Below are 11,917 nucleotides of genomic sequence, written 5' to 3' on the forward strand. Positions count from 1 at the left end.
TCACCTTATGGAGAGGCTGTGATGACAAATTAATCCCATTGCTCCTGGCACTCTTGGGAGGCTCATCTACAGTGCCTCTCTTACTAATGAATGAGAAGCCATGAACCTTAGTATTTGATGCAGTGGAACTTCTACATATAAAACCTGCAATTAATGTGTTCTGCAATTGATTAGAGTAAGACTGTGTGATAGATGGAATTATTTGTATTCACAGCATTGTGGATGTGAAATTCAGCAGCAAGCATTTAAATGCAATGGGACACTAACACAGACCTAATCCAGAAACACTTTTTCATTAAATTCTTGCACTGAATCTTTACAGCTTTTTCTGACAGCCAGTTCAACAGCTAAATGCTTCGTGCATGGACTGTTGGTTGTAGGGCATCCTTGAAATGCAAGAGAAAATTACTTCCTGTAAGTTCTTAGTAAATGAATGCTCTTTGTCATTATCCTAAATTGTTCTGGATGAGCTCTTGTTTCCAAAACAGATTGTATATTTCTAATAAGATCTGAAACTGGTAGACATTTCCAGCTACATTTTTTTTTCCTATTCTCTCTCTGGGTTAACTGAAGTGAACATAAAGAAAACAAAATTGTTGCATGATGTTCTGTCAAGGTCAGTTTCCAGCTACATTTCAGACTCCTTGCCCAGCGCTGCCACAAATCACACTTCCTATCTCCAGTATTATTAAATCAAATTACTTACGGGTGAGATACAGTAACATCAGTAAACAAACAGAACTCATCTGATTATTCATGGGGCAAAAGAGAGTTTTGGTTAGGTTCCAGTTATTGATTTTACTTTTAAATACAAGCAAGTACCAATGTTTGTCTTAAATAAAGGGGAATGGTTTTATGGGTGCAAGACTTCCTGTGGGTGTTTTTGAAAGCTACATATCCCAGCTGTACAGTATTAGAGAGCTGTAGTGATTTTTTGTCAATGTGGTGTTGCTTGTTCTGAGCTAAGTTCTCTTCCAGTTTATACAGTATTCCAACTGCACAATTAATTTTTGGTTTTTAGTACTCCTCATTAATCTTGCTAAGCTTACACAGTGGAAAGAACTGTAGTGAGAAGCTGCAGGTTTTACAGCATACTGATGTGTCTGTAGTATCTCGCATGCTTCTGAAATCTAAGGTGAATATCTCTGTTGAAATGTGAGGCCCAAATTTTACCCTTTTTTTTTTCTTCTTCTTTCTTTCCCACACATGCAACCCCAATTGTGTTGGTTTATTTAAATTTATTCTGTTCCGTTCCTCCAAATGTTTGTGTGGGTGATGTAGTAATGCCAAACAGACAGAATAATCCATTGTTGTGAGAGGATCACGGCTTGGGCTTTACATGTGGTTGTGGGGATGTTCTGGAAATGGACTCATTTAACCTTCAACATGCTCCTTCAAGAGCTGGAGAAACAATCCTTATTGTTGGAATTTGAAATTCTTGGAATTGGGGCAGTGACCAGAATGTTCTTGCCTTGCTGTTAGCACTGTTTTTCTGGTTGCTTTGAGAATGCAGCCAGGTTAATGACACATTTATGTAGTGTTTAGTAGGCAGAAAAAACTTCTGAAAGCTGAGTACTAGCTGACAATCCATCCATAAAATTGAAATAAAAACCAGCTTAGATTTTGAGTGTTGAATAAAATGACTTACTTCTTGGTAATGTTTTTATTAGACTTGGAGTTTCAAAGATTGAATAACTCATGTATTATATGGTCTTTTTATAAGCTGTTGCTGGTTTTTAGGAGAATCTTTACAGCAATTTTATTTTGATCTTTAGAGATGTGTAAGAAATTAGAAGATAATGGATTATGATAGATAAAGTAACCTCTATGGCTTAAAAACAATTATTAGGTGGGGATGTTTTCTTTTCTTTCCTGGCTATTTCATCTTGCCTTCAGATTTAGAGGTTGTTTTAGCCATGATCTTTTTTTTTTAATTTAGAAGCTCTTTAACGTTTTGGATTTTTCTTTTTTTTCATAATTTCCATTCTTTTCTTATTTCAGGTTCACTGGAAAGAGAATGCAATGAGCATGACATCTTCTAAACTGGAATATATTTCATGGGTTACAGTTAGAAGTAAAAAGAAGATGGAACAAAATGAGAGAACAGAAGTATAACACCTGACAAGAACTTTCCAGTCCTGTGATATATATATATATACACACACACACACACACACATATATAAACTTTCAATATAATACAGCTAATGATTTATAGTAATACTTCATTGATATCCCGGGAAGAAGTCAGTTACTGTGCAACTTACTTATAAGAACTTGTATTCTAATGACTTTTAACGTGTTTTAACCTTAACTGGACACCTTTATTTATTTACTTTTTTAAGATTGAAGGTTAAAAACATTGTCCAGCTGTATTTTTACTGAGAGACTGCTCCTGAGGGATGGCTCACAGCTGCTCATGGAAAATGGACTTAAGCCCATGAATGGTTACTACTGCACAGAGTTGAATGGAATGCCATGACTTTAGAAATATTATTGTAGAACCACCTTCTTTGCCTTGCACCCATCATATCCTTAAATATTTAAGTGTGAACATTGTGATTATAAACTCTAAAAAATAATGGCATGGGTGAAATTCCTAAGGAAACCTGGGGGTAACCTCGGAAAAGTTTATCAGCCTGGAAGTATCCTGTCCCTGGCCCCTACAAAAGGCTTATTAAATGAACCTGGACAAAACAGCTGCTTTCTTAATAGTGCTGTTCAGGTAAGAAAAAAAATTTATCTATAAACATTTTTGGAGTAGACTTTCCTGAGTATGTGTGGGAAATAAAAATGGCAATTGTAGGAATAAGACACTGTTATGAAGGTAATTTTATTCAGCATTTAGCTGTAAAGAGTTGAGAGTTTTAATATTTTATTTTGCACAAAATTTTATTTGCATGCATCAAGAATATCTGAAAAACTTTGCTTTTGTTTTTGAAAATGTAGGAGTTAGAACTTTAAAACTTTCTTCTTGGATTTTAAAAGTAATGTTTCTGTCAAGCATAGCAAAATAACTTTCAAAATTTATATGACACTTTTTTATGTGGGGGGCAACAATTACTACTTGTATTGACTAGGACACTATTTTTATTAAAATCTCATTTTCTCAGAATTAGTACGGGGGCAAGCCTGTGATGCTGGGATATATCAGAATATGCACATATAGTGAGGGCTTTGATTCTAATCTTAGGAGAGGTTTGTGGAATTAGAGTAGGAGATACACTTGGTACACAAGAAATATGACTTGGAATTCTTCTTCTTAGAAGAATTTTTCTAAGAGTTCTACCTTCTAAGGTACTTCTTGTAATGCTCAGAGTTTGGATCTGAATGTTTTTAAGTTGTACAGAATGATTTCTCAAACTGGCAGAGGACTTAATAGACAAGGACTTCCTAAAGTCTTTCTAAAAATTGGAAGACTTAAAATTGGCATGGATTTAAAACTTGGAGATATGAGAGGTATAGCTATGTGGTGTGTATAGTATCTGTATGTAATTCAAATAAAATTGTACTGTGGTTTTAGTAGAGTGTTTACTGTTTTGCATCCAATGGGAGCAGCATGACCTATATTCTCCTGCAGTTCTGCTATTTTCACTTAGGTGCCATAAAATGAAGCCCCAAGTAATTTTTAGTTCTACTTTCAGACAATCCTACAACTTCACAACCCGGTGCTGTTTATCAAGCAGTGGCAGATGGTTGGTGACTGCCCTTTTACAAGGAAGAATGTGTTCCTTTCTTTTCTTTTAACCTCTGCTCCACCTTCAGAACTGAGCTTTGGACTTTCGGTTTCCAACACATCCTATTTCATTTTAGCTTTTATATTTATAGATAGGATATCTTTCCCCCCCTGAATTTGCAGCTGTTGTCTTACTGTGCCTCTTGACAACTCATTTTTAGGGGTTTTATTTTTATTTCTTTAATGGACAACTTTCTGAACTGCTTTACTTCATGTGTACAGAAGACATTAGATATTGAAAGCAGGGGGTGTAGCCAAGCTGTTATTACATTTTTGTGGGGTATTTACCCAAATAAGAGGTAGAAACATACCTCTGTAAGCACCAGAATTATTTTGATCTGTGGAAATGTATTTCAGCAATCATTTTGATAAGAGACTGTAAGAATATCCTATAGGACTTGACTTTTATGTAGAGCTTTAAGAAAACAGCTGCAGTCCATGTACAGGGTTTACATTGCTGCTTGTTTCCTTGAGAATACTTCAGCTCTTTCTCCAAAATACATTGTGTTAAAAAGTTTAAAAGACAGATCTAAATTTTAAGTGCTGAATGTAAAACTTTCATTTCCACTTCCAAAAGTTACCAAACTAATGGAAAAAACCCACATTTCCTGCAGCAATATTGATACTTAAGTTGTATGTTATGTGAAATAAAAAAACTATTAAAATCTACTGTATGTTGTGTAAGCAAAGACCCTTCAGAACTGATTACTGATTTTCTCTTTCTTTTTATAGGTATTATGGCAACTTGACATATTTCGACGAAGTTTAAGAGGTTTAACTGGACACGTGTGTCAAGGAGATGCCTGCATATTTTGTGCTTTAAAGGTAGATAAAAAATTCTGGACAAATCATATTTCACAATGAGGGAAAACGAATGTAAATTTTTTTTTTGGAAGTGTGTGTCTGTATCATGCCTATCCCTGGATGACCAAGTCATTCTTTTTGTAAAGAAGCAATTTAGTTTTAAGGACATTTTTAACAAAGGTTTGTTAGAGAAATATTTTCTTGTATTTAAAGAAGAAATTTTGCAGGATTCTGGAGTTGATTAGAATGGCATAAGTTATATTTTTAACAATGTATTTGTGATATTTAACTCTATGCCCTATGTACTTACCTCAAAAAAGAATACTTAATTTATTTGGAAGGATCTGTCCCCACTTGTTCTGTACACTACTGATTTTGCTTTCTTGGCTTTTTAAGACGCTGGTTGAGTAATTCTCTTTGTTCTGTGTTCAGAATCTTGGGCATGTTAATTTCCATGCAATATATACACTGGATGAGGATAAACAGTGACTTGTTTGTGACTTGAGTGGATTTTTTGGTTGGGTTGGGGTTCTTTTTATGCTCTTAGGCTGTTGTAACCCTTCTTACCTGTTTAACAATGAAGGATATTTTATCTCTGTCAAATTCTCCTATGAACTAAAAGCCTAGCCAATAAATTCTGGGACTTGGACTGTGCAGGCCACTAAACTGAGCATACCTGTCTGCACACCTCCTTATCTGTACTGCTTGTGATTTATTTTTTTTTAGCTGGACATATAAAGCTATGTTGCATAACAAAAAATGAGCTAGCAGCCAAAATAAGGAGTGATAAATGCTTTCAAAGCAGATCTGTTAAAAACTTCATTTTGAATGTTTGCATGGAGATAGTAATGGCTGTAATTTTTGTCAGTAGTCCCTGCTTTTTGTTTTGAGAGGGAAGATTAAATACTTGAGAGACACCCTGGAATGCATCATGGTTAAAGCAATACTTTTTGTTAGCAGTGAGACTTTGCTTCTCTGTTTTATCTTTGCCTTCTACCCAACAGACTTTAACCATAGGAAGCCTATGTGAAGAATGCCTATCCTTATTTATGTCTTACATGGCTTCTCCTGACTTGCTTTGTCTTTAGTCTCTTCGGTTCTCTGTAAAGTTCGACTTAGAATTCTTAACTGGGGAAGACACCTTTAAATATCTGCAAATCTGTAATTCATTTAATAGCTTTTAACTTTCAGTTCTTTCAGAATCAACCTCCTTTACTTGCTAAATGATGAGCTCACTTGGGTGGATATCCCTGCCAAAAAGAAAAGTAGCAGCCAACTCTCTCTTCTGGGAAATGAATTAAAAACCAAGTGCAATTTATTATCATGTCCCAGAACTGCAGATATTGACCTTTTCTCTTGTGTTTTTGTGCACCAGTTCAGCACTGAGCTAATTTCATAGCAAGGATTATTGGCATTTATCTAATTTATGGGAGGTTTATAATTTTAATAAAGATATACTCCTCTCCTAAGCAGTAAATATCACATTATTTAGTGAATCATGAGTGGTATTACATTATGCCCTAAGAAATACACACCATCTGTAGACATGAGATACATATGGATGAACTGCTATTCCAGGGGCCAAATTAAAAAAACTGTATAATTACAGAACGGGGCTTGTGATGCCTCTGGGAGCTCAAGTCAATCACTTTTAGTTTTGTATTTGTATGTTGTTGTTCTACAGGTTCAGTGTTTATTTTGGTACCATAACTTCTTGTAGAGGAATCAGCAGAATACAAATGTAGTAACTTGAAGAGAAAACAGTAATTTTGAAATTTATAAGCATTATAAATATAAACATTTCACATGTTTATGCAAGAACTGATGTATTTGTGTAGAAGCAGTGTCTAGCCAAGTGGTTAATGAAGCTAAGTAAGCACTGCATTTCCTCCTAGGCCATCTTTTCCCAGTTCCAGCACAGCCGAGAGAAAGCCCTCCCGTCGGATAACATGAGACACGCCCTCGCCGAAAGCTTCAAGGATGAGCAGCGTTTCCAGCTGGGATTCATGGATGATGCAGCAGAATGCTTTGTAAGTGTCTTCATGAGAGTTCAGTAGAATTCTAGTAGAATTAGTTTAGGGGTTTTGTTAGCTCCAGGCTCATGGGTAGGATTTAAATAACATGATCCTGCTGAGCTTCTTTATGCCTGTTTAGGGCAACAGACACATGGAGTAAAAGTGTCAGGTAAGGGGGATGGAGTACTCTTGCATTTGTTCCATACTTTCCTCCCTTAACTTTGTAGCTGATGATGAACTCTGAGTCACTCTTAAAAATATTTTGATGGAGAGAAAGGTTGTCTTCTCAGGAGAAGCACCTATGGATTTGAATATATTGTCTGTTCCTTGAAGTACTGGGTCACCAGCTATTGAAATACAGTGTGTTACAACTGGCCAGCTCATTGCTGAATTCTTCTGTAGAAGAGATTTCCATTGTCTTATCCAAGAGTGAACAAATACTGGAAGATTTTGCTGTAGTTACTTTCTGCTTCAGTGAAGTGTCTTACTGAAAAACACCAAGCCACTGCTGTGGCCTTCAAAGGTAACTCCAGATGTCACAGAACTCTGGTAAAGAAACCTTCCTAAGAGCTCCTGTGTTAGACAGTGAAAATGTTCACCATGAAACACCTGCAGTATTAACATTCAGACATGGATTTGAGGGGCAGGAAATATGGTTGCTGCTTCAGTTACTTTCAGCTTTGGACATCCTTTGGGAGTATCCACAAATTAATTCCTACCTGCTAGATGTTTCTTCACATATGTAGGAAAATCCAATGCAGAACTCCTTAAAGAGGCTATTCGAGATCTTGCAGTCATGAAAGAGAGCCTCTTATTACTGTTCCATCTACTCAATAATCATCTGTCTGATCTACCTGAATAGATTCACTTCTTTCCATTACCTTTGATATTTTTGACAAAAGGAAAAAGTGGCCTTGATAATTCAGGGGACAAACTCTTTGCAGCCACAGCATTTTGGAGCCAAGGGGCATAGTTGGAGTACTACATGGTAATGTTCATCATGTGTTCTGACTTCATCAGTTCAGTTTGCATTTATATTATTATTTCTTTTTAGGAAAATATCCTTGAGAGGATTCATTTCCACTTAGTGCCAAACAGTGAAACAGATATGTGCACTTCGAAATCCTGTATTTCTCACCAGAAGTTTGCTATGACCCTGTATGAGCAGGTCAGACCTTCATTTGATTGGTTTAACAAATACCTTGTTTTCTCTTTCCTTAGTAAATAAAAGCAAAAGTTGTTTTTGTTTTTTTTTTCCTAGTGTGTGTGTCGCAGTTGTGGAGCATCATCAGATCCATTGCCTTTTACGGAATTTGTGCGTTACATTTCCACCACAGCCCTGTGGTAAGAGCTTTTATTCTTGTTACTCACTTTTCTATACGCACCCTTCTAATAATATGCAAAAGCATGCCAGGCTTTTAAGTGTTAAAAATTAATCTGGATTTTTTTGGTTGCAATGTGCTTTTGAGATACTGTTCAAAAATAGCATTTGGATTTCAAAAGCAAGATGTAGAGAGGGCTTGACAAAAAAATTTGTGTTGCTACTGTTTTAGTACTGTGTGTCTTTTTAGTTATACAACACAGTTAATTAAAATCTGTTACTCTTTAGAAGGGAGATCCATAGGTATATAATTTATTTTTTGCAGTAATGAAGTAGAAAAAATGATGGAGAGGCATGAACGTCTCAAGCCAGAAATGTTTGCGGAATTGCTGCAGGCAGCAAATACTGCTGACGACTACAGAAAGTGTCCTGTAAGTAAACAAAAAAGTGACATGACTTTGGGATACAAGGGAGAACTTTTTGGGATGTTAAATCAGGCTAGAAGTGTTCCTCTAAAAGCAGGCTTGTGTTGCTGCTTCAGAGCAGTCAACTTAGGGCAAAAAAAGCTCTTACACTTATGTTTTATTGTTCCAGTTATAGAGATTTGTTTTAAGGTACTGATTGAATATAGAAGTTAAGCTGTAGTCTTCATTAAAGTGTTTTTATGATGAAGAATGTTATCCTTAAATTGTTAGGAACAAACACCATAACTAAATTTTGGGATTAAAGACATTGCAGAGTTGCTTTTTTGAACTAATTCTTGTGTAGTGACTCACCTTCGGACTTCGAATCTTTAAACACTTTTGTTTTCCTTCCCATCATGGTTTTTGTTTCCTTTTTTCTAGAGTAATTGTGGTCAAAAAATAAAAATTCGTCGTGTTCTTATGAATTGTCCTGAGATTGTCACCATCGGTTTGGTCTGGGATTCAGAACACTCTGACCTGACAGAAGAGGTTATGCGGAATCTGGCAACACAACTTTATCTTCCAGGGGTATCTGGCCTAAAACTTACTCTTTGCTTTTTCTAGAATTTAGTTTTACTTTTTATTTTATGTATGGGAATATATAAAAAATAGAGATATTCATGTGTATCTTTTATAAGCGCGACTTAACTCGACATAAAGTTTATATAAATATATGCAGTTTATGTCTACTTTTACAGTTCTTTATAGTGTGCTGCTTGATGTAGTTTCTGTGAAAGGAAAAGGTCCTGTTGGAAGTGTTTTGTCCCTAAGTACAATGATTAATCTAGGAGACTTCCTCGTTGAAAATCTAGGAATATCATTTTCCGTTTGAAATTTGTGGAATTATTCCAGAGCATTAATACTTTACTCCTTCAAACACAAAAAACCCCCAAAAGTTAAAATAGACATAGTAAGTGCAAAAATCAGCATTTATGCTCAGGACAAGTTGTATACTACAACAGGACATTAAGTAACACTTGCCTTGGTGAAATGCTAGCAGTAGGTCAGGAAATTGAGGCTGTGTTTGACACGTGTTATAAAATATGTAATCATTTTTACAGCTCTTTTATAGGGTTACAGATGAAAATGCGAAAAACAGTGAGCTCTTCCTGGTGGGAATGATTTGCTACACGAGCCGACATTACTGTGCCTTTGCCTTTCACACCAAGAGCTGCAAATGGGTGCTGTTTGATGATGCTAATGTAAAAGAGGTAAAATGATGATCTGATTTTTAGCCCTTACAGTACTAGTTCTATCTTTTTGTTGCCGTTTATGCAACCCATTGTGCTAAAATGTTGTATCTTCATGTACATTTGGAATTAGGCAGTGGGTGTCTCTTGCTTAATGAATTACTCTTTCCGTATTTGGGTTCAGCACTGTTGATAAAGTTTTGGGGTTTTGTTTTTTGGTTTTTTCTTAGATTGGAACAAAATGGAAAGATGTGGTGTCCAGGTGCATTCGGTGTCACTTCCAACCATTGCTGCTATTTTATGCTAACCCAGATGGCACAGCTGTGTCTCCAGAAGATGCACCAAAGCAGATTATTCACTGGTCTCAATGCAAAGCAGCAGGAGGAAATGGGGAAGAGCTGGGTAATTAGATATATAGGTTTTTTTATAACAGTATCAGCTGTATTTCTGAAATGCGTATTATAAAGGAGAAAAAATTGATTAGCTGCTTTGTTCTGAAATACTTTTATATTTTATATTACTTTTATATAAAAGTATATATATATACTTTTAAATACCAGTAATTATCCAAAGAGTCTCAAAAGAAAAGAGATTAGTGTGTGTATACTCAGTATTAGACCTGTTAATAAGGGGATACAAATTGAGGCTAATTGGTCATGGGAAACAGAATCCAGTCTTTTGGTTCTGTAATTTGTACTGCTGTCTCAGGTTGGCTTTTTAAATTTCATGCTAAGCATAACTCACAAGGAACTTAAATAAAAGGCAAATTGCATTTGACATGTTATTCTTTACAACATGTGCAGCAATAGAACATCGATTACTTCAGGCAGCAAACAATTGAGGACCCTGTTTCACTGCAGGCTACCACTATAAATATGGCAGTTTATAAAGTATTAGAGAATCTTATTGCCTAGTCTATTGAAATGTAGTGTGGTTTTTGGTGATGTTTCTCTTCTGGCTTTTTAATCCAGAATGAAAAAGCTTTCTCTCTGTTTAAAATTTTATATAGTAGAAATTTAAATTAGGAAGCTTTTTATTTCTAAAGATAAATATGTTGTTTGATAGGATTTGAAAAGCATTCGGCTGCTAAATCAGACCACGTGAAAGAGAATGGAATTGGAGATTCCACTAATCAAAGGAGTAATAAAAAACTTCAGCCAGATAATCCAGCGTTCAGTAGAAGCCATATTCAAGCAAGTGGTGGTAGAGGCCCAGGTGTGTATTCCCTACTACCACCCCCGAAAAGCCAAACCAGATATGTTTTATTAGGAAACATTTCAGTTGATAGTATTTCAGGGGGGTTCTAACCTTGGGACTAGGACTATTTTTAAGGGAAAAAATTGCATCATTGACTCAGTTGTTATTCAAAGATTTTCTCAATGTTTAAGTAATATCTGAATATCTGCCATGGAATGTTAACTTTTCCAGAGAGAGCTGTAAATGCAGAATATTTATTTCCCGTGTTTTGCTTTAACTGAAGTGGCTCTTGAGGCCTTGTTCCATTTCTCAAACACTATCAAGCTTTCCAGTGATGTTGCTGATTAAAAGGCACATTAGTGACCTGAGGCTGAGGTGTGGCTCTGTTGGTCACTGGCTACTTGAGTACACTTTTCCCCAGCAATACTGTGATATCAGCATGATTTGTAGTCCTGGATGTTAATGGACTTGATCTTATGGTTGGAAAGAAATCTCACACTCCTAATCTGTGTCAAACAATTCATTAGTCAGTTTAAGTAGTCCTAACACTAAAACCTAAATCTTACTGTCCATAAATATGTTTGTGTTTTGGTGATGAATGACTTTTGAGCAAGGATGTTTGACAAGAAGTGTTTTTTGCAGCCAAGTTAGGATACAGTGAGCAAAAGGACAGGCTGAAGGATTTATCCAGAGAGTGTGCCCAGAAAGCTGCTGACATGAAAAACTTCACATCTTTACGGAAAGATGCAGACAGAGGACCAAGGAAAGAGTCTGGGAGACAAAGAGGTAAATTTTAAAAATATAACCAGAGAACCAATGGATTAAATAACTTTTAGCGTCAATGATGCTTGGGCAGATTTTTTTCTCCTTTTAAGAGCCCATACTGTAAGATCACACTTTCCCAGTTTTCAGTATGCTAAAATACATACTGGATTTGTAGAGATACTGTAAGAAACATTAAACAATATCAGTTAAATGACTGCTTCCACCCTGGAAGTGTTCAAGGCCAGGTTGGATGGGGCTCTGAGCAACCTGGTCTGGTGGAAGGTGTCCCTGCCTGTGGCAAGGCAGCTGGAACTTTGATGAACATTGAAGTCCATTCCAACACAAATCATTCTATGAAACATGAATGAGAACTGTAATGGAAGTTTTTTCCTTTTGCTCTTGTCAGACTTGCTTGGGGAAGAGTGT

At 36.0% G+C, this 11,917-nt stretch overlaps 1 protein-coding gene across 1 annotated transcript in view; it reads left to right on the forward strand.

Moving 5' to 3' along the window:
* The first annotated feature begins 2,006 nt into the window (after positions 1-2,006).
* Positions 2,007-11,917, forward strand: part of USP53 (ubiquitin specific peptidase 53) — a 21,912-nt gene continuing 12,001 nt past the window's right edge. The window contains exons 1-12 of the mRNA XM_031061991.1: positions 2,007-2,724; positions 4,468-4,560; positions 6,435-6,569; positions 7,609-7,722; positions 7,816-7,898; positions 8,201-8,306; positions 8,721-8,867; positions 9,401-9,550; positions 9,760-9,931; positions 10,595-10,744; positions 11,369-11,512; positions 11,898-11,913. Of these exons, the coding sequence (XP_030917851.1) occupies positions 2,581-2,724; positions 4,468-4,560; positions 6,435-6,569; positions 7,609-7,722; positions 7,816-7,898; positions 8,201-8,306; positions 8,721-8,867; positions 9,401-9,550; positions 9,760-9,931; positions 10,595-10,744; positions 11,369-11,512; positions 11,898-11,913 (1,454 nt within the window). The 5' untranslated portion in view covers positions 2,007-2,580. The remainder of the gene's footprint in view (positions 2,725-4,467; positions 4,561-6,434; positions 6,570-7,608; positions 7,723-7,815; positions 7,899-8,200; positions 8,307-8,720; positions 8,868-9,400; positions 9,551-9,759; positions 9,932-10,594; positions 10,745-11,368; positions 11,513-11,897; positions 11,914-11,917) is intronic.

The sequence above is a fragment of the Geospiza fortis genome, unplaced genomic scaffold, assembly GCF_000277835.1.
Source record: "Geospiza fortis unplaced genomic scaffold, GeoFor_1.0 scaffold636, whole genome shotgun sequence".
NCBI lineage: Eukaryota > Metazoa > Chordata > Aves > Passeriformes > Thraupidae > Geospiza > Geospiza fortis.